General features: G+C 39.8%; 1 protein-coding gene across 1 annotated transcript in view; it reads left to right on the top strand.

The window, feature by feature from the left end:
• Nucleotides 1–24,769, top strand: part of LOC149461208 (uncharacterized) — a 329,662-nt gene extending 304,893 nt beyond the window's left edge. Inside the window, exons 196-207 of the mRNA XM_089678641.1 lie at nucleotides 2,625–2,644; nucleotides 4,999–5,016; nucleotides 9,097–9,199; nucleotides 9,849–9,895; nucleotides 10,004–10,109; nucleotides 10,790–10,885; nucleotides 11,601–11,647; nucleotides 12,795–12,824; nucleotides 12,916–13,021; nucleotides 20,421–20,513; nucleotides 20,664–20,734; nucleotides 23,133–24,769. Coding sequence (XP_089534767.1) covers nucleotides 2,625–2,644; nucleotides 4,999–5,016; nucleotides 9,097–9,199; nucleotides 9,849–9,895; nucleotides 10,004–10,109; nucleotides 10,790–10,885; nucleotides 11,601–11,647; nucleotides 12,795–12,824; nucleotides 12,916–13,021; nucleotides 20,421–20,513; nucleotides 20,664–20,734; nucleotides 23,133–23,408 — 1,013 coding nt within the window. The 3' untranslated portion in view covers nucleotides 23,409–24,769. The remainder of the gene's footprint in view (nucleotides 1–2,624; nucleotides 2,645–4,998; nucleotides 5,017–9,096; nucleotides 9,200–9,848; nucleotides 9,896–10,003; nucleotides 10,110–10,789; nucleotides 10,886–11,600; nucleotides 11,648–12,794; nucleotides 12,825–12,915; nucleotides 13,022–20,420; nucleotides 20,514–20,663; nucleotides 20,735–23,132) is intronic.
• Nucleotides 24,770–27,094: the final 2,325 nt, after the last annotated feature.

Below are 27,094 nucleotides of genomic sequence, written 5' to 3'. Positions count from 1 at the left end.
TTGTTGCATTATTTATCGGAAAAAAAAGCTTTTCTGTACAAAACACGTTACAGATAGAAATGACAAAGTAAGAGAGTGCAAAAATGTTATTCTGGGCAGACATTTTCCTGCACATCCAATATTAATGCTTCGCCAGTCCATAGGAATAGGCAGAAGACAGGATGGGGCAGGTCTGTCAGAACTCCTTAGTGACTGATGAAAAATCAAATGTTAATGCCTGATCACAATTTTGCAACTTTGACACGTGTTAGTAAAACTGTACAAATTATTGCAACTCTGTGTATCCAGATGGATTATACCTTGAGCTTTCTTTTGTGGTAAATGGAAGGGATATTTCTTGTTCTTATTTTTATTATTTTGGGAAAACTGGCTCGAAATAGTAAAACAATTTTTTTGAATATATCTGTATTTTTATTGCTATTACTATAACTTTCCACAAAAGAACTACCCAAAATAAATTCTCCTGCACCTGCTGATCACAGTGATACCACATATGTACAGTATGTATAATTTGCTGTTTGTACCCATAGTAAAACCCAGAAAAAATAATGCATATTTTGCTTTTTTTTCATCCTACCTAAAACATGCTGACACTGATACTAATTGAAAAAATGTTTTTTTTTTAAAAACTTACTGAAAATATACTGACCCTGACCTTTGACCGGTATATTGACCCTAACACTAATCATGGAACTGACGTAGATCAAACCAATCTATTTTTTCTTTATTTCTTAATTTCTGTATTTTATTTTTAAACATTTTTGTTTGTTTAAATCTTCCTCTCCTGCAAGGAGAGAAAGATTTAGTATATCTTTTTCTCCATCCAGAAGAGAAAAAAACCACATGTGCGTGCTACACAGTGACTGATCACTGTGATAGCAAATCGGAGGCTATCATATTGATCAGGTGACCAGGAACTGGGTCCCATTTGTTAGTACAAGACCTGGGGCTCTCAGTGAGAGCCTGGTCTCTGTGCTGAAAGTGTGGTTTGTGGGACACTTTCTACACAAAGACAGGTATGCAGATATGCGTCCCCATGGATAAAGGCCTAGTTCCTTGAGGCCCCATGTCTGCGTACTGTTGGCGGGACAAAGATCAAGTAACACTATAGGCAAAACTTTTTTTTTCATTTTGGACAGAGTAATGGAGGATTATAACCCCTGTAGGTTGATTATTTTTTTGCCATCTATGTCCCATTGGGGGGATTTACTGTCACTTCCCATTCTATAGCCAAAACAGTGAAGTGAGAAAATCTCTGCGAGTTAAGGGAATTCTTTGGGAACCCCTAGGTCACCAGAACTAGTGTCCTCACTGGAAGACTTTTCTGGGGACAACCCAAAATTTGGGGGATTCTTTTACATTTCTCTCTAATGGTGGCACAAGCAACAGTAAAAACCTAACAGGTGTTCTAAACCATCTCCATGCTATCCAACCCCCCCCCCCCCCAAATGTTTGCCCTTAGTTATATTTTAAGGTTGCCTATAAAGGCCATTAAAAAAATAAGGTATCTGTAAAAAGTATTGCTTTTTCCCTACATGATGATGTTCTCGTAACATGTTAATATGATACTTATTTGCATTTACAGTATATTATATTGGTAACAACAATTTTTCCATAAAAATATGGAATTTTACATATTTTATGCATGTTATGTACCTGTAAATCCCTCCCTTTTGTAGACATTCTAAAGGTCTGAGGCTCCTGCAGGATGCCGCTTTATGAAAGTGATATCAGCATCCCCGGCATGCTCAGAGCTGTCACTCAAGGGACACTGTCCATTATTCCACTCTGCATTACCCCCAACAGCTGAATGAAAGGTTACGTAGGGAGATAAGGGGAAGGTGGAGGAGCTGGACCAGCACAGAAAGTAATTAGACACTTCTAGAAGAGGAGAGGGCTATGATGTGACAGGAAAGAGCGGAAAATGTTGCTATGCTAGGAAATAAACTTTTTCTGGAGTGGTCACATTTCCTAGCAAGGTCAAAGGGACATTGGAAGTAAATACAAAATAGCTTATGTAAAGGAAAATAAGCTGCATATATACATTTAAAGTACTCTATTTTTCTGTAATGAAACCTGCAATGTTTTAAGTTGGTGACAGGGTCTCTTCATGTTTTTTTTACATCACTTATAAACATTTCGGCTTGTCATTGAATGAAAATGGTTAGAGGAGTGCTGGACAGTTTGGGCCCAGGGAGTTAACAAAGAATTGCTACATGTTTACAGCAGATCTTCAGCTTTTAGTGATGTTTAAAAAGTTAATTTGGACCAAGTTGGTCCAAAGAAACTATTACCTAATAGAGGCAGTGGCTGTGAGTGCTATATAAAGTGTCTGTAGACTCAGCTACTGTATATGTCATCAGGTTTGTTCAATAAGGCGAAGTGCTGCAAACCATAACATCTGCATCTATCAGTCCTCTGACTTTGAAAATGGTAAAATCTGATTGGCTACTGTTGGTCATGGTACTTTTCACTTTTGCATTATCTTACTAAATAAACCTGTTGTGTTATTTGGATGTTGATATTCCACTTATATTTATATACTGTATATGCTGTACACAGTTGTATATTGCTTGCTGAGTTATGCTAGAGAGTAATACTATATTTCTTTTTTTATTTCTCAGTTCCTAAACCAACAACTCCTGTAAGTACAAAAAGGGTAGAATGTGTAAAATCTGATTGTAGTATAATTATACTTTGGACTATCAGGCTGATCTTGTAAGTTCAGCTGGAATTTACAAAATGTAGGTAGAACATTTGATGACAAGTCTAATTATATGTAATCAAGCCCCACTGTATAACTACTACAGGCCTCCTGACTGCCTAGACTGTATCCTTAAATTTTGTTTGAGGCCATTCTAAAAATATAGAACTCTACATACATTTCAACCATATAAGCCAAATGTTGCTGGTACCTGTATAAAGTATTATTCAGGCAGACTGTTCTGGTCCTTCTGTGCTGTTGGACCCCATAGCGCCTGCTATGACCTGTTATGGCTAAAAGATGATTGCTGCAACTGATGACTGTACTTTGCACATCATCATTGCTCTTTTTAAAGCTGATCTCCAGGAAAGCAGATAAATAGTACATAGGAGCTTTTTTACCTGCTAAAGGGTTTGTATTTCTGTCCACGTAATCTTGAGATTTTCACAGCACAGCTATATCTGGCAGGGCAGGATATATTAATATCTGATTCAGTTCCAGATGGCTTACACATCTTGTCTAATCCCCAGCCTGTGACAGAATAGTGAAAGGAGCAGCAGCAGTTGTATGAGCTCATCTCTCTTTCACTCTGCTGTCTCCTCCTATTAGCATGCCACTTGTCTTTTAACTGGCTCCTTGTGCTGATTCTCCATTTCCCATTCTGAGTTCTGCTGTACAGAGAAGGCAACACGGTTGACACTAGGTACTGACACAGCTTGCATTTAAAAATATACATTTAGCAATGTATAAATGAATACAGAGCTGCATTAATGTGCAATTAAAGTGTAACTAAAGGCCAAACTTTTGAGTTTGAGTCTTGGATGGAGTGGGGAGAGATTACAATACCGATCAGTTTTAATGCTACCTGTGTCCCCATTAGGAAGTAGACATGTTATGTTTTGTTATAAATTGAAATTTGTATGAAATTTTCCTTATTTGGAGATTCAGATGTATCCGAATTTTCAAATCATAATAGTAACTAATTTACATTAATCCATTTTAACTAAACTCATCTTTGGAATTTGAATATTAATTGGACTTTGAAATGGAAACATATTGCAATAAAAAGAGTAAGGTATAAAAGTGAAATAAGAAGACGGTTCCTACTTAGGCTTGTTTATAGAATATAACTAACCAGAATAGAATAGAAAAGAATGAAATAAAATAGAAAAGAACAGAACAGAATATAAAAAATAGAATGGAACAGGATTTAATAGAAAATAAGGGAATAGAAGAGAATAGAAAATAAGATAATAGAAGAGAATAGAATAAAACAGAATAGAATAGAAAAGCATAGAACATAATTAAACAGAATAGAATAGAAAATTAAAAAATTAATAGAAAAGAATGGAATAGACTAGAACAGAACAAAATAGAATAGAAAATATAAGAATAGAATAGAATAGAATATGAACAGAATATAAAATGAATACAATAGAAAAAATAGAATAAATTAGAATAGCATTAAATAGAACGCATATAGCCATCTTTTGAAATTCAAATTTCAAACTGATTTGAAAATAACGAATATATGAAACAAATCCAAATATCTGAAACAAATTCCAAAAACAAATCATTCTATCATAACGAATATGATGAAAAAACAAAATTATTAATTTAATGAACAAATCCGAAACGAAACAGATTTTTCCATCATGTACATTTAGGGAAATTTGCCCTATCTATATGTCCTGTAAACCGTTATCATCAAAAGTGGAACCCCCAAATTTTGGGTTGACATCAGGACAATAACAGAGGGACAATATTCCAATGGGGAAACTAGTTCTAGTGACCCTGGTGACATATCGGGATTCCCTCACTTTGTAGGGATTTCCTCTCACATCTTGTTTTGGCTATGGGACAGGGAGTGAAGGAAAACCCCACCAATGGGACACAGATAGCAAAAACAAAAAACTAAATGGGATCTCTTACTCTGTCCAAAATGAAAAAAATTGTTTTAGGTACACTTTAAATCTGCCAGGAGTTCAGATTTACAGTAAAACTGTGCTGGAATAATCCTGCTCTAATATTTGCTTTTGTTTAGCTGTATCACCATTTATTTTTTGTATCACATATTTGCAAAGTTTGTGCATACATCATTTCCTTGTACTCTTCCCTGGATACAAAGACTTTCAATAAAAGTTATATATATAACCCCCCCCCCCCTCACAGTGCCTACACCTATGCATAGCTTTTTATTCCTTTTTTTTTATGGCACATGTTTAATTTTGTGATTGATAAAATATAATGTATATAAATATTCATTTACGAGTCTGTTTTTTTTTTCTTTACAGGCTCCCCCTCCTCCTGTTGTAAGTTTATTTTTTATGTCCTTACTAGCAATCTGATAGAATGGCATACGGAGCAATGAATGTTAGATCAGTAGTATTGCGCATGAGATCTTAGCACCATAAGTGTAAATGTGGGTCTTCAGGCAATAGTGGAATGCTGGGGATTAGGTCAAGGGTTAGTAAAATTAAGGTTTAAGCACAGTTGTACCTTTAACAAAACTAACAACTAGCAGCCCAGCCTCTGTAGCCTTCCTGAACTAATCTACATTAAAAACCTCCTGCCTCCACTGTTTATGGACCTCAACTGCAATGTTGCGGCCTGTTGCTTTGCCAGAGTCATTTTTGCTTTTTTTTTACATGTTTAAAGAAATCATTTTAGGCCTAAAGATTGCAAAAACCCCAAAAACATGACATATTTTCTGAAACCAGACACTCTAGAGCAGTGGTTCTCAACCTTTCTAACGCCGCGACCCCTTAATACAGTTCCTCATGTTGTGGTGACCCCCAACCATAAAATTATTTTCGTTGCTACTTCAGAACTGTAATTTTGCAGTGGGAGGAATAGTGCCCCATCATTGGTATCAGTGGGAGGACTAGCGCCCCATCATTGGTATCAGTGGGAGGAATAGTGCCCCATCATTGGTATCAGTGGGAGGACTAGCGCCCCATCATTGGTATCAGTGGGAGGAATAGCGCCCCATCATTGGTATCAGTGGGAGGAATAGCGCCCCATCATTGGTATCAGTGGGAGGAATAGTGTCCCATCGTTGGTATCAGTGGGAGGAATAGTGCCCCATCACTGATGTCAGTGGGAGGAATAGTGTCCCATCGTTGGTATCAGTGGGAGGAATAGTGTCCCGCCATTGGTGTCAGTGGGAGGAATAGTGCCCCATCATTGGTATCAGTGGGAGGAATAGTGCCCCATCATTGGTATCAGTGGGAGGACTAGCGCCCCATCACTGATGTCAGTGGGAGGAATAGTGTCCCATCGTTGGTATCAGTGGGAGGAATAGTGCCCCATCGTTGGTGTCAGTGGGAGGAATAGTGCCCCATCATTGGTATCAGTGGGAGGAATAGTGCCCCATCATTGGTGTCAGTGGGAGGAATAGTGCCCCATCATTGGTGTCAGTGGGGGGAATAGTGCTCCATCATTGGTGTCAGTGGGAGGAATAGTGTCCCATCATTGGTGTCAGTGGGAGGAATAGTGCCCCATCATTGGTATCAGTGGGAGGAATAGTGTCCCATCATTGGTGTCAGTGGGAGGAATAGTGCCCCATCATTGGTGTCAGTGGGAGGAATAGTGCCCCATCATTGGTGTCAGTGGGAGGAATAGTGCCCCATCATTGGTGTCAGTGGGAGGAATAGTGCCCCATCATTGGTATCAGTGGGAGGAATAGTGCCCCATCATTGGTGTCAGTAGGAGGAATAGTGCCCCATCATTGGTATCAGTGGGAGGAATAGTGCCCCATCATTGGTATCAGTGGGAGGAATAGTGCCCCATCATTGGTGTCAGTGGGAGGAATAGTGCCTATCATTGGTGTCAGTGGGGGGAGGAATAGTGCCCCATCGTTGGTGTCAGTGGGGGGAGGAATAGTGCCCCATCGTTGGTGTCAGTGGGGGCAGGAATAGTGCCCCATCGTTGGTGTCAGTGGGGGGAGGAATAGTGCCCCATCGTTGGTGTCAGTGGGGGGAGGAATAGTGCCCCATCGTTGGTGTCAGTGGGGGGAGGAATAGTGCCTATCGTTGGTGTCAGTGGGGGGAGGAATAGTGCCTATCATTGGTGTCAGTGGGGGGAGGAATAGTGCCTATCATTGGTGCCAGTGGGAGGAATAGTGCCCCATCGTTGGTGTCAGTGGGAGGAATAGTGCCGCATCGTTGGTGTCAGTGGGGGGAGGAATAGTGCCTATCATTGGTGCCAGTGGGAGAAATAGTGCCCCATCGTTGGTGTCAGTGGGAGGAATAGTGCCGCATCGTTGGTGTCAGTGGGGGGAGGAATAGTGCCTATCATTGGTGTCAGTGGGGGGAGGAATAGTGCCCCATCGTTGGTGTCAGTGGGGGGAGGAATAGTGCCCCATCGTTGGTGTCAGTGGGGGGAGGAATAGTGCCCCATCGTTGGTGTCAGTGGGGGGAGGAATAGTGCCCCATCGTTGGTGTCAGTGGGGGGAGGAATAGTGCCCCATCGTTGGTGTCAGTGGGGGGAGGAATAGTGCCCCATCGTTGGTGTCAGTGGGGGGAGGAATAGTGCCCCATCATTGGTGTCAGTGGGAGGAATAGTGCCCCATCGTTGGTGTCAGTGGGAGGAATAGTGCCCCATCGTTGGTGTCAGTGGGAGGAATAGTGCCCCATCGTTGGTGTCAGTGGGAGGAATAGTGCCCCATCGTTGGTGTCAGTGGGGGGAGGAATAGTGCCTATCATTGGTGTCAGTGGGGGGAGGAATAGTGCCCCATCGTTGGTGTCAGTGGGGGGAGGAATAGTGCCCCATCGTTGGTATTAGTGACACAAATGATGGGGCACTATTCCTCCCACTGACACCAATGATACTTACCTTGCTGACCCCTGCTCCAACCTGGGCTCGCTCTCTCCCTCTCCCATCTACAGCCTGCAGAAGCAAAATTTGCACTTACCTGTCAGCTGTCTTCCTTCTCTGGCCTCTCTCCTCTTCACTCGGTCCTGCAGCTCCCTCGATCTTCTTCGATCTGCGCGCTCTGCCGCTCGGCTCCTCCTCTCCAAGCTCCACCTCCTCGCCGGTGATTGGCCGCCTGTGTGCCTCTCCTGAGCTACAGTTCCGGTGGCCAATCAGCGGCGAGGAGGCGGAGCTGTTGAGTGATCCCGGAGGTGTGGCTAGGTTACAGGGGCAGCATATCATCCCGCCCACAGATCGCGAGACAGAGCAGCGGTGTCTCGGTTCCTAAGACCATCGGAAATATGTGTTTTCCGATGGTCTTAGGCGACCCCTGGGAAATGGTCGTTCGACCCCCAAAGGGGTCGCGACCCCCAGGTTGAGAACCGCTGCTCTAGAGAATAAAGTTATGGTAGTTTCAATGTTTTTATGTTAAATGATATCACCACAAAAATTTAGGAAACCCAAAATTTTAGTAAAATTTTAAGTTACTTTAGGGCACACACATGCAATAAACTGCACAATTTTTTTTGGTAGAATATAAAATATGAGGTTGCCCCAAGTAAATTGATATCCAAAATGTCAAATCTTAAATGTGTATGTGCACACAAAATGGGGACAAACTTCATTACCCTTTAGTTTCCTTTGCTTTAAAAGCCCCCTACAGGTCATCAGTTTAGTGTTACAAAGGAGGTGTGGTGCTAGCTTTATTGAATGTACTGCTTATATGTGGGGGTAGGGAGGCCTCAAAACATTTTTTGGTGGGGGAATTTATATGCTTGGATGTAACTTTATTTTTTCATTATTTTTTCATCACATGAAGACAGAAAGTCCCCTATGTGATGATTTTTTTGGTGACAGGTTCATTTTAAAATTCTCTGGATGTCTCCCATGTGTTTCAATGAATTCAAGGCAGTGCAGTGAGAGTGTCATACATGTCGCTTCTGGGTCAGCAAGAAGAATGGGAGGAGAGTGCAGCTCCCTCTCCTCTGCCAGGTGGTACTCACCATGCTAGTATTGGGCCCGTAGATGGGCAAACGGAGTCAAGGATACATGCGGGGACACACATATGAGGAAGGGCCTGTTACTGGGGGGTGTGGGAGCAATCTAGCGGCTGCAAAGGCGCTGGACTGCTTCCATCTTACAGCCAGAAGTTGGCTTGTCATATATACACACATGGGAGTTGGGTGCAGCCTCCGGGAGTGTGTGTGTAAACCTCTCGCTGTTAGGTCTGTATTACATACAGACCTGGGAGTGAAAGGGTTAAAGTCCTGTAGTAGAAATCCTCTTCAATACTGGCCATGCCTATACAGTAATCTCTCATAGATTTGTATAAGGTATCTCCTATTTTTTTTATAGCCTTCATAGTACCTAAACTTATTTCTAACCTGGGATTAAAATGCTCTCCTATTTCTAAGTTGTTGTGTATATTGATTGTCAAATAAGAAGTGATCTGATTTCGTAACTCTCACTTCCTACAGTCTTGTGAAAACATCGTATGCCCAACAGTAGGCTGTAGAGATGGTGAAAAAGCAATAGAGATGCCAAACACAGAGAATCCTTGCTGTCCCTTATACACATGTAGTAAGTATATTGCTAGAACATTTTTTTTCAAGAATCATAAAAATTATGTACATTGCTAACATTGTAGGAAGTGTAAAAATTTCAGGATATGTTTGAATTTAAGAAATGTTTTATAAATAATATTTAGCTATGTAGTCATTTAAATAGCCTCAAAAAATCTTCAGCACAATTAGCCCGAACTTTGCTCACACTGGAGTTTATTTACTAAAAGTAGAGAGTGCAAAATCTGGTGCAGTTGTCTATGGTTGCCAGTCAGCTTCTAAGTTTCACTTGGTCAACTAAGCTTTGACAAAAGACCTGGAAACTGATTGGTTTCTATGCAGAGCTGTACTAGATTTTGCACTCTCCAGTTTCAGTAACTCAACCCCACTGTTTCCTCTTGTGTGTGAAGTGATGGTGTAGATTTTTGTACCAGTCATGACACAACTAGATAAAAGGGGGTGGGAGTTAGTGAAAAGATGGCAGAATTCCCTGTAAATAACTGAAACAGCAGTGGACATTGCATTTGTGCTAAGGAATATAAAGCCGCAGATGCTGTAAGACAGTTTTGCAGCAGTGCTCACATGAGAGACACATCCCAGAACATGCACTTGGTAAAATAGTAGTAATAATGTTTCCTGTTTAATGTAAAATGTATCATTTTCTACAGTACCTCCACCACCGCCATCTGTTCCTCAAATGGAAACAACCACACCTGTGAGTACAATTATGATTTAAGTAATAGCTCACATATTTATTGTATACTGTGTGAAATGCTAACAATTTTGTGTAAGAACCAACATTTATACTTTGTATCTTTTCCAGCATAAATGTCATGGTGTCACATGCAAGGCGCCTTCCTGCTTACGGAACGGAGAAAGAGCAGTCGAGGTTCGCACCACAGACCCTTGCTGTCCAGCATATGAATGTCGTAAGTGTGTTTGTGGACTATTTTTGGAGCAAATTCAAAGTAAACTTCAAGTTTTTAAGTTATTACATGTTTACACTAATGTTTTATATCTACTTTTAATATTTTAATCTAGTCTTTATATTAGAAATAAAATTCTAGGATGCACCAATGACATCGGTGTCACAGAGCACTATGGGAAAGAGCAGAGCAGAAGGTGTTTGCCTTCAGACTCCTTCTCTATGATAAAAACTATATTGCCCTGGCTGAAGAGCAGACAAGGAGTATGACAGAGAGAGAGGGGGATCATTCACTCTTTTGGGTGGAATTTCACTTTAAAGTGTGTCTGTAGGTTTGAAGCAAATAATACACTAAGTAAGATAGCACAATTAGTAATTTTGCTTAGTAAATTGAAAGAATATTGTCAATTTACAAAGAGAATGGGGTGAGGCTGTGTTCACTTTAGTGATATTTTCATGTACAAAGAAAATCCAGCTATTTCTTTCAAATTCCTGAATGATTGCACATGAGGGGAAATTAAAAATGAACACACACTTTACCATACTTAGCAACATTCAGTTTGGCCAATCAAATTCTGCATATTTCTGTATGTAAGGAAGGTAATACTCCAGGGCCTAATTTAGCCTACACACTCCAAATGGTTGTCTGGTAAAATTAGAATACATACATCTTTTGTTTTCCAGAGTGTGATCCATGCTCACCAGCTCCCTATTGTAATGGTGCTGATCCAATTGTGAACTTCAGCCTGGATACAGAATGTTGTCCAATATACAAATGCCGTAAGTATTCATGCACACATTTTCCACTCTTTAGAAATCCATTTGAATCTAGTTTGTCTCCTTAAAAAATCTTACTTCAATATCAGAGAAACAACAGATCTGTAAAAACAAGCACCGTTTTTGGGTCCTCATGCTTCAGTCACTCACATAAACAAAAATTTAAAAAAATTACATATCTGTTATCTTAAGGTGTGGGTCTAGGTCATGCAAAAATTTATACAAAAAATGACATTTTCACTCTCATCCCATGTGACTTTGTATATAAACATCTGCAATGAAGTACCAATAGAAATAGACTTCACTGAGGGATACTGGGAATCCCATAATATACATATTTTTAGTCTTTTTCTGCCAGGCTTTTTCATTGAGACCTGCTACCTGACTAGCTACTGAAAACCAATTGTGGAGTTTGCAAGGAAATTTATTGGAACATTCAGCAAATAAGTAGATCTCAGCAGGTAGTTAAAAAGTAAAAGAAAATATGGTGCATTTGAGCAAAATAAATTTTAGCTCACAGCAATGCTTATCAATGGACAGAAATGAGGAAAGATTCCCTTGAGAAAACAGACTGGAATCATAATTAGTCAGTGATTCTAACCCCCAACATAAAAAAAGGAAATTGGAGTTCCACTTTAATAATGTATGTTCATTTCTGAAAATAGTGAAATGGGATATACAACTATATAAAATTAATATATTTTTCTTTACTTTCCAGCACCACCATCGACACCACCAACACCAACACCTGGACATGGTATCCCAGTAAGTAAAAAAAAAATTTATATCAGTATGCAAAACAGTTCACTTTTTGCATATTAAATAACATTCCATTTTTTAAATTCAAAAATGTTGAATGAACCTTTGGGTCTGTTTGGAACCAGAGCAACAGATTGTGCAGCAAAATAATCACTCTGCCATGTTTCTCCCTTCTGTCACAACTGCAAGCACCTCTTTTGCAAGTTAGTTTAACCACACATCTGTTGCAAAACTCTAAGGAGCCCGTTTAGATTATTCTAATCTATTATAAAACTTTGCATACAGATTGAAATCTGTATCTGACTTGCAATGTAAAACATTTGATTCAACAGATTAGCTACCATAATCACTAAAATAATATTGATAATTGTTCCCTATTGCATTTAGGGACCTTTTTATATCTTCATTTCTGACGTAACTAAAAATTATAATTGTTGGCATCGGGGTACAACTAGGTTCTTTTGTACATATACAATCTTATGCAATGAACATTGATCCCCTGACAGTCTGATGTCCCAACTACTGTCCTACAGACACCATCATGCTAGGGACACTTTAGGGTGGGTCAATTAATTCACTCACATGTTTAGTGTGGTACCTCGGAGAAACCAACTCAAGCTTTTAATTTTGTTATGATCCCCACAAGTGCAGGGTGGGATGTGGTTATCCTATCTTAACCAATCACTTATTAACTTTCAGTAATTCAGGTACGGTAAAAAAAAAAAAATATATCACAAAAATGACACTTTACAGACAGGAACTTTAGCAGGGAGTTCTCTATCAGATTCTCTTGAGATATTAGAAGGCATCTGGTGGTTGAGCCTGTACTAGGCAAAATTGAAATTTTAACCTGTGTGGAAAACTTTTTGTTTTGTAGGGAGGTATTAGAACCATTGTTAGGCTTTAGTTGCTGTCTATGTCTCCACTGGAGGACATTTAACTAAGGGAGACACAGTTGCAAAAAGTAGCCAGAGTTTTCTTTACCTATGTTATCCAAAAGAAAGTTTGGCTGGAGTTCCACTTGTAAACACTTCCAATGGTCAAAAACTGCTCATCTGACATCAAAATCAAGCAGCATGTTTTGCCTACTATTTTGAAGGTATCTGTAATCTGTTCCTTTCTTTACTGAGTTTTATGTTCATTCTTTTTATAGAAAACAACCATCATCATCTCATCAACTATAGTAAGTGATGGCTAAACTTTGTTTTCAATGAATAAGCAGTAAGGTCCAAATATTTAACTGTGTAACATTCTCCATTTTTTAACTTCTTCAGCATGGATGTAAGGACATCACTTGCCCAGTCAAGCAATGCAAAGATTATGAACAGTTAGTTACAAGTACTAATCCAAAAGATCCATGCTGCCCACTGCAGACCTGTGGTAAGTACAGAGAAAAGAGTAATAGAAAAATAGCAAAATATTTCTTTATAGAAGGCATAAATACATGTCCCTATTTCTACAAATCAGTCCAAAAACCGCTTGCCATTATTGAATCGTACAAGAATTGCCAAGGGATATCTAAAGAGCACCCACGACCTATAGCAAATAGCAATAGCAAGTAGAAGTTCTTTAACCTAGAACAACCAATAACATTTCATCTAACTGACCAGTGCTTTTTTCTGTATAGTTGTTGTTCACACATTTGTTCCCATCATCAGTAGAAAAACAATCATCTTATATGAGCATCTTTTTTTCTGTATTAACAATTTTTATTTATTTTCACATGAATATATATATATACATACACAAGAAGTAACACAAGAGAAAGAAATAGCACATCGATGGTGAGGTCTGCCTGGTTACAAACATAATAATGTCATATAGCTATAGTGGGAAGGTCATCAAAACTGTACATTTGTAGAAAGATGGGAGGAGGAGAAATGGTCCCATGGGTGCCAGACTGCCTCGAACACAGCTGTCGAGCAGGCATGTATAGCAGTTAGGTATTCCATCCGTCTCACATCAGCAATGATTTTAAACAGAGTTGACATCGAAGGAGGGGTAGCGGATAGCCAACACATAGGAATGCTTCTTCTGGCCACAGTCAGAATATGTGTGGTGAGTTTCCTGGCCATTCTGGGAAGACCTGGGAATGGCAGGCTTAGTAAAAAATATGTAAGTAAACACGAAAGGTCTATAATGTAAGATGATTATGATTATGATTGTCACTAGTTTCAATGGTTTTATTTGTGCGTGTATATATATATATATGTGTATGTATTTTTTATAGACCTTTCGTGTTTACTTACATTATGTCGATTGCCCCTGTGACTCCTCCACCTGCACAGGGGAGTGTCCAGGACGGCCCATGTGACCTTTGGTTTAACTAGTAGTGAGCATATAAAAGAGGGAGCAGACATTTGGTCAGTTGGCTCTGAGGAAGAGGCAAGTCCTCGAAACGCGTCAGCATTTTCGATGTCTAAACTCCCTATTGTGGACTGTTACTCAGCGCGGTGTTGATCCAGCTGTTCTTCTATGATGTGCCTTGACTATATTGTCGTTTGTGAGTACAACACCTACTTTATTTTTTATTAAACATTTTTTATGGTAATGCACTAGGCCTGTGCGCCCTCTTTTTGTTCTTTCCCCATTCAGTATATTTGGATTCCCCCGGTCCATTTGAGGGCAGCAAGGTGTGCATGTTCCAGGACATTCTTAATGTGGTTGTAACATCGAGTCCATCCCCAAGCGCAGGAGCATTTGTGTTTGCTGGTTCTTAGTAAAAAATATATAGGCTCAAAAGGGAGAGAGGTATGCAATAACAATTGTAAAAAAGACAGAACCTCTTCCCAAAAAGGGACAATGGATCCACAGGTCCAAAAGATATGGAAGAGGGAGCCAAAGTCTTTCCCACAACGCCAGCAAGCAGAAGAAGCACTTGGGTTAAAACATGAATAAGCTCGGGAGTTTTATACCACAGCATCAGAATTTTGAATGTATTTTCTTTATAAACTACAGAGACAGAAAATTTAGATGTGTTGTCCCAAATTTTCTTCCATTGCGTAAGACCAATGTCACATTGCAAAAACTGGGACCATTTGCGCATGTAATGGTGAGTGTCGTTAGAGAGGGGGGCAGCATCCATAAGAAGTTTATATATATTGGAAATTAAACCCTTTTGATGTGGACCTTGTATGCACAGACGCTCAAAGGGAGTAGGCTTCCCAAGAGTCAGTGTGGGGGACATGGTGCAAAAAAAGTGGAGCATCTGGAGATATATATATAGATGCTGGGAGGGCAGGTCTTTTTTCTGGAAATATGAGAATGGTTGCAGCTTCCGAGTAACAGGATATACTAGGTGGTGCAGTTGGAAGAGCCTGGCCGTGGCCCAAGGGGACATCCGGGGCACGACCAAACTGTCTAGAAGATTAGGGTTAAACAGGATATTAGTTAGTGGGGAACAGTCTGAGGTCAATGCAAACCTAGTCCTACATTTCCACCATATACTCATAGAAAAGTGCATAGGGCCAAGGAACAGATGACGGATAGGGGTAGGGTCCACCGCCGAAGATGACCAGTGAAGAGAACAGGGATGAATTGTAGTCAGTTGTAAAGACTCGATCTCAGTCCACAGATTGGGGGGGACTGAGTGGACCATGATGTAAGGAAGCGGAGGTGGGTAGCATAATAGTAGGTCTCAATATCTGGTGCCCCTAGGCCTCCTCTAGAGCGTAGATAATGTAGTACACTACGTGCGATTCTATGTCGCTTATTATGCCAAATGAAATGCAGAAGAGATTTTTGGAGGGAGTGTAGCTCGGACATAGGGACAGGCACAGGTAGAGTTGCAAATAAATACAAAAGTTTGGGAAATATAGTCATCTTTATGACATTGATACGACCCAGAAACGATAAGGGTAGGGTATCCCAGAATTTCAAAGAGCGGCAAATAGCTATAAATAGGGGGGGGGGGGGAGTTGGCGTCATATATAGAAGTGTCGGAAGAAGTAAGGTTAGTACCCAAATATTTTAGAGAACGGGAAAGATTCTTGGAGGGATGAGAGGACAGCTGGTGGGATATGGAGCGGAAGTGCTTCAGTCTTAGAAGTATTAACCCTATAACCTGAGAGAGTCCCGAACTGTCGTAGAAGTTTATGCAGTGCTGGGAGGGAAATTTGGGGATTCGAGAGTGTAAGGAGGATATCATCCGCAAATAGGGATAATTTGTATTCATGGCCATGAGAAATTATCCCTTTTATGTCGGGATGGGACCGGATTGCAAAAGCCAGTGGTTTCAAACAGAGAATAAACAGTAGGGGAGAGAGTGGGCATCCCTGTCGTGTACCATTCGACATCTGAAAAGGAGACAAAAGAAAAGCGGCCATTCTGACCTGTGAGGAGGGATGGGAGTAGAGAGCTTTTAAAGGTGCCACGAAAGGGCCATGGAAGCCAAACTTCTCCAAATCTACAAACATATACAGCCAGCTGAGGAGGTCAAACGCTTTTTGAGCATCTAAGCTTAATAAAATGGATGGGATAGAAGACCAGTTAACCAAGTCAACCAGATCAATGGATCTCCTGGTATTATCCACTGCGTGTCTAGCAGGAACAAAGCCTACTTGGTCTCTATGTATGAGCTTAGAGATGAGTCTAAACAGCCGGTTGGCTAGGATCTTGGTAAAAATCTTGTAATCAGAATTCAATAAAGCAATAGGATGATAATTATCTAAGATAGAATGGTCCTTGTCAGGTTTGGGAATTACAGAGATGTATGCACAAGAAAAGTCAGCTTGGGGAGTAATACCTCGGAAAAAGTCGTGGTAGACAGAAAGAAGGTGGGGAGCCAGGATACCAATGAAAGTCTTGTAATAAGAGTAGGGAAGTCCGTCTGGTCCCAGGGTTTTGCGTGAGGGGAGATGTTTGACTGTATCAAATAGTTCTTCAGAGGAAATGTCAGCGTTGAGGATCTCAATGTCAGAAGGCAAACGTTTCGGTAATAATAGAGGGTCGAAAAACCTATCCAAAGAAGATTCTGTGAGAGGAGGGTGGAGGTCTGGGGTCAAACAATTGTAAAGTGACTCGTAATATGAGCCAAAAAGGGAGACAATTACACAAGGATAATAAGTAGGGCTCCCATTCGGCTGGACAAGATGGTCCGGCAATGTACAGGGGGACTGTGCTTTAAGTCTATTGACGAGCATACGATGAGGTTTGTTAGAAAATTCGTAGAATTTCTGCCTGACCCAAAGGAGAGATTTTGTGGACTTACAGGTATCAAGGGCCTTGATTTGGTCACGCAGAGAGGTCACTTTATACAGCCCAGAAATAGACAGCTTTGCGAGAAGTCTGTGTTCAGCTAGGGTTAACTGGCGGACTAGGGCAATCTTGGTATTCTCTGAGGACTTCTTTAGGTGAGAACCCATGGAGATACAAAGACCTCGAAATACCGCCTTGTGGGCTTCCCAAACAGTCGAGGATGATGTTACAGTGTCTACATTAAGTTGAAAGTACGTATCAAGTCCCTGTGAGAGCTCAGCACGGAGATGTTCCATGTTCAAAAAGGTCTCATTGAGGTGCCAATGGCCTGTTTTTGGCATAATATTAGGGAATAACATGTTTAAGGTCAGGGAAGCATGATCATACCAAGTGATAGGATTGATGTCAGAGGACACTAGAAGAGGGAGAAGAGGGGCAGAAATAAAAAAATAATCTAAGCGGGAGTAACTGCGATGAGGTGTAGAATAAAACGTGAATTGTTTGTGAGTAGGATGTTGAATTCACCAGGCATCAAAGAGACGATGCTCCCTGATCAGTTTGCGAAAGGATTTTGAGGAGGAGCATTGCCGCTTCGAAGGGGTGGACTCAAAGAGAACCTTCCTATCCTTATGGGGTGAAAGGATTCAATTAAAATCACCTCCTATAATCACATGTGGGGTGGAAAAGGAATCAAGTTTAGCGAGTGTTTGTGTAAGGAACTGTAATTGACCTGAGTTTGGGGCATAAAGATTCATCAAAATAAGGGGGGTGTCACCAAGCATACATTCTAAGATAATATAGCGACCATGTGGATCGACCTTGGAGGAAACAACCCAAAGGGAGCAATGGGTCTGAATCAGTATTGCCACACCAGCCTTACCAGATGGGTCAAAGGCCGAATAGGATTGAGAAAAAAACTTTGAGGCAAAACGAAAGGAGCCTATTGATTTAAAATGAGTCTCCTGGACAATAATAATATCTGCTCCTGAGAATCGGAAATCCTTTAAAGCCATCCATCTCTTCTGGACAGAACCAAGGCCTTTAACATTATATGATAGAAGTCGTGAAGCCATCACAAAATGACAATAGGTAGGGAATGTGTACCAGCAGAAAAGATAAGTGATGAGATAAACCAGAAAACTAATAGTAATGATAGATAAACCAAAAACATTACAGTAGAGAACATAGATATCCGTAGGGATATGTACTTGGGAAAAACATCAATACCCAAGTCGTCCAGGCAAAGGACTGGATGAGTTTGGGGGCAACATGACAACCGGAACATAACAGTCATCAAACCCGGCCAAAAAAACCCGAAAAAAAACCTGACAGATGAAAGCACCCAGCATAAAAAAGGGGAGTGAGGGGGAGAGAGAAGGGGTAGGGGGGAGGAAAGGGAGAGAGAAGGGTGGGGTGGGGGGAGGGAGAAGGGAGGTGGGGGGGGAAGAGAGGGGAAAAGGATACATCCCTGAAGAGACCACATATATGCACCCCAAAGAAGCATCAGGCTGGCTCATCGCCGGAACGAGGGGGACGAGAACGCTGAGGTGTACGTGAGGGATGCTTCCGGCCCCTATGAACTGGTGTCCAAATCTTGTTGGGGTAACGGAAGGACAGGATGAAGTAGGTGGTAGAGAGGAAGCGTCTTCTGGCAGAGGAGGTATTCCCAATTGCTTCAGAAAGGAGTCCGCCTCGAGAAGATCACGTAGAGTAACTTGGGAATCATCTTTGGAGACGACCAGCTTGAAGGGGAAACCCCAGAAATAGGGGACACGGTGATGTTGAAGATGTGCGGTTATTGGTTTCAGCTTCTGCCGTTTAGCCAGGGTAATCGGAGAAAGATCACAAAAAAGCTGAAGCTTGTCCCCCTTAAATTCCAGGGAAGGCTTGTTGCGTACAGAGGCTAACGATGCTTCTTTGCTCTCAAAAAAAATTAAAGCGGACGATGACATCACACGGTCTGGTGCCGTCAGCAGGACTGGGGCCCAGTGAACGGTGGGCCCTATCCAGGCGCCACTCCGCCTCTAAGACCATGGGAGCAGTTGTGGTGAAAAAAGACAGGAGATATCGACAGAGGTGGGAATCAGCAATAGATTCGGATATACCGCGAATACGGATGTTCTGCTGGCGTTCCCTGTTTTCTAAATCCTCTTTTTGGAGCTGAATTTGGGACATAGTGTGCTTCAAATATGCGTTATCTTCTTCTAAAACATGGACGTATTGCACTAATTCGTCGAATTTATTCTCCAATTGGTCTGCACGTTCACCGATCTGGGCAATTTCCCCTCTAAGATCCAAAGCCAATTTGCTCACATCAGCGGATATAGAGGTGGTAATGTTGCGTAAAAATACCTGCAACTTTTCCTCCAACGAAGATACCGTGAGAGCAGGTGACACAAGCGGGCTGGCAGGAGCAGAGGAAGGGTGGCCCAGCAAAGACTGTTCTGAAGTCCCCCTTGTCAGTGTCAGGGGCTCAACATCTGTCATCTGGGGATTAGGAGAGGATGAGGAGGCTGGCTGCACATTTGTCAATGCAGCTGCAGTACATCTGGCTGCCGCTGGGGACCCGGAGCTCGTCCTTGGGGACGCGGCCGTACTTGAGGCCGGGGGATTGCGGCCTATGGAGGAAGCGCTGGAGCGGCGAGGGCCGCAGGTTATGCGGCAGAGGGGAAGGGGGCTTCCATCACCCAATGTTCCCCATTTCAGTCCCCTTATTGGGCTGGGTGCAGGGCTGATGTGACTCACCCAGGGACGCCCGGAGGATAGCATGATTCTGTGGGTGAGTTGCTAATGCCGGGGGATGGACGGAGCACTAGTGAGAAGAGGCCGCCACTGATCCTGGCCGCACATGTGCCCCTATATGAGCATCTTTATATACGTAATTCTAGGGCTGTTGCTTTGGCTACCAAAGTCTGTGTGCCTACAGGCTGCATCGATGGAAATCTGACCCTGCTAAAACAAACCTCACCAACCTCACCATTTAATCTTTCCTTCCAACCCTTGAAGTTAACCTGTGTTTGCTCATGCAAAGCACAGCAATAGGCTCACTTTAATTCTGTAACTCTCCTCTTGTATATAGTTGCCTTCCTTTTGCTTCTCCTACAATCCATTTTCAATGGGAGCAATGAGAAATACCAAGTACTTCTGAGTAAGAGGATCATGATGCGCCTCCTTTTCATGTAATAGTATTGTTGCTTGGTGACTAGCCCAGAGCTATATCTCGTGGCAGTTAGAGAGCACTTAGTTTTGTGGAAGACCCACCTAGTATTAAATTTAGCTCCCAGTGGCAAAGTGACTGAAGAAAAAGTAAATATTAGATGCAGCAGAAGCTGTCTTTAAAATCTTTTTGATGGGCATCTTAGCAAATGCAATATACAGGGATATGGCAAAGATTATTGACATAAACACGCACCCACCACACAGGTTGAACTGGATGGACTGGTGTCTTAATTCAACTTTACCATCTATGTAACTATGCAACTTGTTGCATTGCCCTGTATGGTCTGTTTGATCTGTATATGCCTTTTTATTGTTAATTAACACTGTGACAAGAATATCACAACTTGGTACTCTTTTTCAACAGAATGTACCTGCAAGACTATTCCATCTTGTGACAGTGATGAGAGGCTGGTAGCAGTGCGCCAGAATAACCAGTGCTGTCCAAAGCTTAAATGTGGTAAGTACTAAAATCTATCTGTGGGCATCAAACTAAATTGTAAAGGTGGTCAATCATGGAAACTTTATTATTTGGATAATATTTCATCTATTAGAGGAGTAAGTCATTCCTGGAGTTAAACTGTCCTCTTTTTTTTCTTTATGTGTTTAGAGAAGAGGAAAGATGAATGCCACCCAGTAAACACAGCAGTGATACTACAATCTGGGAAATGCAGTGCCAATGTAAGTATAGTGCAATATAGTGCAAGCAAAGCAGCCCCTAGAATGTCTATCCTTATGTTATTACGTTCAGGTAAAATATAATGCTGTTCTATGACCACTTCAGATCCAGCACCTGCACTCATGGACCATAGCAATTTGTTTCAACCATGGGTCTATTGTATGGTTTTTAAAAATATATATATATTTTAAACATTACATTTTTAGAAAATTATTAGAAAATATACAAAAAGGATGTACAGCATCATTTATATATTTCCAGAAGAGATAGTGCTCATATAAATCCAATGAGCATAAGAACAGATCAGCTGTTACAAAACATAGTCAAAACAGCAAGTAAGTCTTTGCAGTTGAGATCTCAAAGATACATCCATACATCAAAAATTAAAAAAAAAAGGAAAAAGAAATGCAAAAAATATTTTATTGGCTTTATATTTGAAAGAAAAAAATACATAACACAACTAAATAAAATAAAATATTTTTCTAGTTTGGTCAGTGTTAAGATTAGGACACCTACCATTGCTTCAGAAAAAAAAGTGAAAATGTTATTCTGCTTTTTTTTCCCATTTTGAATAAAACTGAAATGACTTTTTTGTTCAATGCACAACAAAGTTATTTATAAATTAAGGCATGTTTATTATTTGCTGGACTGTTCATTACGTTCATTACGTTGACTATACAAAAACAAATACAAATTAAAGTAAATTCATTTACATATAAATGGTGAAAAAAACAAGAAATGGTTTGAGTATATTATGGCTACTTACAGTTAAGTAAGGGCAGATAAAGGGGTTAAGTAAGAAAAATGTAATTACATATTTAAACTGTTCTGATTCTAATTTATGCTTCTTTAATTTGCACATAAACAATAATGAAAATATGCGGCAACAATATAACAATATGGTTCAGGAATAAAGCTTGCATACACTGTATTTTCATTTAGTGGATGTTTTATGTGACATAAGACATGCTTGTCTCATTTTTTGATTATTGTATTTAATTAAGATATTTGGAAATTATTATTATTATTATACAGTATTTATATAGCGCCAAAAGGTTTGCTCAGCGCTGTACATTATAGTGGGGACAGAACATGAGACAATACAGTAACAAAACAAAACATGAGGGGGTCAAGGGCCCTGCTCTTTCGAGCTTACAATCTAGGAGGGAGGGGATAGTGGTACAGGAGGAAGTGGCTGTGGGGGATGGAGTGGTAGGAGGAGTGGAGGAGATCGGCTCCTCTCTAGAGGTCATTTGTACATCAAAGGCATGGTTTAAATCCTGCTTAATGGCTGTTTAGATAAGGTTGGTTGTGCTTATAAAAAGAGACTTAAGCCAGTTTAGCAGGGACCGGCCGATATTCGATCCATGTATTGCTAGCTTAAGTCTCTCGGCTTGGGTACAACCAGTATGTCAGATTTTTAACACGCAATTACTGCCAGAGGCTATAGCCACTAGCAGTAAACATTGTGTTCTTCCGTCCAGGAAGGCCCCCTCCCTCCCTTCCCCCCACCTGCAAATCACGGGGGCGGGGGGGGGGGGGCCTTCCCTCATCAGCACTGAATGTGTTTATGGGGAAAATGAGCGATTAGGAAAGAAAATGAAATCTTTACATGTCATGATCTGTCAGGTTACCTTAACCAGCTCTAACACATACTAAACAATATGACCACTAGGAGTACATTCTTTTATAGTGAAGGGGCTGTCTTGTCTATTCATTCAGAATAATGGTTTTCAGGGACCTATTTAAACAGGTGCAAAGCTTATGCAGTGCGTTATGGGTTCAGGTGCAAATTTTCAGCCATAAACTCAGAGTTTCATTGAACCTTGAAACCATGATATCGATCTCAAACACAAGGGGTCTCTGAACCTGAATCTTTTTGCTAATGCATAGAGAATTGCAGTATTCACCAATCACTACACAGCACTACTAAACAAAAAGCAGAGTCAGCATACTGTTTGCTGTATGCATTAAATATGCACAGATGTTCCTATACATACAATATATATTTACTAATTAGGCATAAAAAAGGTGTTTTTAAAACACTCACATTCATTAATACATTTCTGAACATTAAATACACACATTACAGTAAAGGGATATTAGTTTCCTGTATATTTTTTTGCTAGTGTAAACATGATCAGACAACTAACTTTGATGCATTTGGCCAACATAAAATGTATGACAGTCTGTAAAACTGGTAGTTCTTGGTTTAATACAGAAATAAATAGGCATGCTTATAAGAATGTGCAGGGGGTTTGGTAATATGTATTGCATGGCATGAGTATCTATCACATATGAATCTTGTAAGTATATTCTGCTTGGATATCAAAAGAAACCTTTTTCTATGTATCAGATATGACAATATCTAATGGTTTAATTTCTCTGCTTTCTCTCTAGGTCATTCTTGCTACTTGTAGTGGATACTGTCACTCCAAGACAGAATACAACAGCCTGTGGGTCCCAGTTTCTCAATGTAGATGCTGTTCTGTAACATCTACTAGTGCTAAGAAATTTGAGCTGTCCTGCCCAGATAACACAAAAGCCCATATAACAGTGCAGGAAGCATCGGAGTGTAGATGCCGCCACTGTTCTGAAGATGGGGATAGTGGGAGTGAAAGTGACGAAGAGGGGAGTGGGTTTGCTGTATGGTCAAAATTTAAAGGGACAAACTAAATTTTAAGGATGTAGCTATCATTTGAAATGGACAAAGCTATTACCAAATGTTGTTACTTTTCTCAACTCTTTGAAACAGAACTAGTTATAGAATAGTCTGTTATATACCTTCCTTGTTCTCTGAACATACTTGTACCTGTCAACAACTAGTTGTAGAAAGCATTATGACAAAAAAAAAAAAAAAACCTATAATTAACATTCACAAAATTCTTTAACTATAGCTGTTATTTTTGTACTAACAAGCATTTTGTAAAAAGAGAGATTTCAGAATATATTCCAAGAAGTCATATGAATATTGTAAAAAAAAATTCAGTAATTACATGCACATAGCCTGGACAACCAGTGGTTTAACTACTACATTATCAATTTAATCTGCAGATGCAAGAAGTACTGCAAAGCTAAAATAGTATATGTTTTAAAAGAGAATTCCAGACACAACACAAAATTCAGTAATAGGAATATATTATCAGCTTTTGTATGTATTTTTTTATGTTTGGATGGACTGTTTGAAGAAACAGAAGCCTCTCTATGAGGTCATACTAGTATTTAGATATAAAACAGCCATTGTACATACTTCTGTTTGATCAAGCAGTGATAATAAGTTAAATTAAGAGAATAAAATAAATAATATTCATGAAATGCCATCTGACAAAAAAAAAAAAAAAAGGATCTTTTTATATTGACAAGCAATTAAAAACTTGTCCACTGGATCTCATTTTCCTTTCAAGAATAAGATAATTTGATCCCTTTGTAAAATGTATATTCATCTCATGGAAATGTAATATTAGGTTACAATTAAATTTTTCAAAAAAAAAGATCCCTTAGATGTCTTGCCTAAATATGCCAAATGTGTCCTTAAATGTATCATATTTGGCTGGAACATGATGACAAACCAAATTCTTTAATGGTATCACAAAAGCTTGATACAAAGCCTATATACAGGTGTTTTCTTACACTAATTAGAGTTCTTTCAAATTAAACAGCAGGGAAAGCTAACTGAGCCTTATCAGTACAAATGTTATTTAGTCTAGATATAAAAGCAGCACTCACCAAGCTCTATCTCTAAGTTGTATCTGCAGATTAACCCTGAATTTGGTCATTTTGAAACAACCCTCATATAGTTACATCCCACTGAAATATGTTATAAATGAAGGATTTATTTTTTTATACCGGTGATGAAGACGTTTTGTAAAAATATGGATAGATTGTGAGCAACTTTTGAGCGTGTTGTATATAAAGCAATGTGTTGAGATTCTTGCTTTTCTATTGTGGTTTTAATTCTCACTGTTTGTTAAGGCAAGAGATACATGTGATTTATGGAAACTTTGCTGTGATTCCCTGAATAAAATGCTTTCCATCAACATTGGTGAAATGTTAGTGCTTATTTGTGGTGACTATTGCATAACTACAAATCATGACTACAGATCTGAGCCACGTTGGATGTACAGTAGCACTCATTTGCTATTCAGCAAGGTTATCAGTACCCGCCCAGTTTAAACTCTTGTATTTTATAACTTTCATAAGCAGGATATCAAGTGGCGACAGCCTAGTTGATGATTCCATTGAAATGCATATCTGTTAGTTAAGTCAGCAAGAGCAGTGGGTTCAGCAAAAGGAAGGGTACTTGCTCAGTATCCAGTTTGCAGTACATACAGTATCTTGCCAGTTGTATTATATATGCTGACTGCCCTCCTCTTATTGATTGAATTGTGACTTGTGTCTCCTATCTGTCAAGCTACAGAATTACTGCCCTGCATGTTTCCCACAACCTCAATTTTTACTTTTTTAACGTTTACAATTATTGCTTGCTGAATCGCCAGTTTTTCTAACTGCAGTATTTATAATTAACTTGATCTCTCAACAGCTTAGTCTGCAATTTGGCATGGTTTTTCTGTGCTGTGAAAATGTTAATCTAGTTAATCTACGTTACTGCTGTTAACTAGCCTATGTATCCCATCATGTGCAGCTCTCAACTACTTTACAAACATTTTATTCTATACAGGATAACAGCCTGTTGAAAAAGCTTGGTCAATAACTCAGTGTGAAATGTACACATACAATTGAATGTGTCAGATTGGTGACTATCCCTTATTGTAGGGCCCAGTCTAAAGTTTCAGACAGGCAATCCTGCCAAGCAGGTAGCCTCTGCTATATATTTAACCCATGGTGCTATGAGAATCCTTTTTTTTTGTTTATTTGTAAAACAAAAATGTATGCATAAATGGTAAAAAAACATATATTAGACATCCATTCCATCATTTATAAAATTATAAATTGTAAAAAAAAAAGCAAAAAAGAGAATTCTGCAGTGTTGAATGTGAACACTGCCTCAGCTTCAAATTAATGATGATTAAGGACAGACAGAAATACCTTTTAATCTCTTGGCTCTTAGATTCTTGGGAACATTGTGGTTTTCAGAGCAGATTACAGGTTGAACTGTATTTGATGTCTTAATCCAGGCAGACAGATTAGCATGCTGTGCTGTAAAGTCTGCTATCCATAGGGAGTCCTGTGTTGTAATTAATGACACGGGGGATTTCCTTTTCTAAGCTGCCAGGCTTTTTTTTTTCCTTCCACAAATTTTCATTATTATAAACATCCTTTTGGAAATCAGGTCTCTTTCTTTGCTAGTAAATCTGCTCAGATCCATCTTTGATCACAGTTGTCTGAGTACAGATGTTACATTTTTTTTACAGACACAAGGTTTTAAGAGTTCACAATCGTGACCACTGGATTTGCAAGGTTAAACACAATCACATAAAACTATAAAATGCATAAACTAAAGAACAATAAAATAAAAAAACAAAAAAATGGAGCTGAAATAATTTTCCAAAGACTTCCTGCCAATTATTCTAAATGAAAATAAACACATAAAGCATGCTAGTTGAGTGTATGTATTGTACCCTAGGAGAGGGGAGGAGCAGTCATACATTCTGCAAAGCTGAAGGAGAATCAGAAGGGATTTAATAGGATTCTCAGACCAGTATCATTAACCTTCTGCCTAAGAGTAATTGTATGGGTGCTTCTGCTACAGTCTTCCCATCTCTATAAACACCTAAAAAATGGACATGATCAAATCACAAATATGGTATAAGGCAAGGTTCACACCTATGCAGGTTGCAGTTGATGCATTTTTCTGGTGTGTTTTGCCTTTTTGAACATCCATTTTTGCCGCGTTTTGCTTTTTTTTGTTAATAGAAAAGTATTATAGTTCTACTCATGTAGTGTGACTTTGATGCTACTTGACTGCCAGAGAGTGTAACATCACATCAAAGTGGCACAACATGAACAGAACTGTCATACTTTTCAATTAGCAAAAAAAAATGCAAAATGCATCAAAAACACAATAAAAATGCATAAAAACAAAAAACTTGCATTTTTGGTGCGGGTCCATTGAAGTCTATCGCATGCAAAATGCAATTTGCTGCAGGAAAAAAAATGTCCCTGACCATTTTCAAAAATCACACCAACTCAAAATGCACAGATGTGAACTAGATCTAGAGGAAATCATGTTAAATGGACTGTAGTGCATTTTTGCTAACTGGAATGCACTGAAATCTGAATAAGTGTGAACCTAGGGTAAAATACCATAGATCAAGATTTTTTTCTTCACATAAAGGTTATTTGTCAATTAAATGAAGGCTGGTCTTGGAAAGTAAAGGGTGCTTAGACATGATGCGACTGCC

The sequence above is a fragment of the Staurois parvus genome, unplaced genomic scaffold (assembly GCF_062004578.1).
Source record: "Staurois parvus isolate SC_StPar_1 unplaced genomic scaffold, SC_StPar_1.0 ptg000207l, whole genome shotgun sequence".
In the NCBI taxonomy this organism is placed as follows: Eukaryota; Metazoa; Chordata; class Amphibia; order Anura; family Ranidae; genus Staurois; species Staurois parvus.
This window is presented reverse-complemented; position numbering and strand designations above follow the sequence as displayed.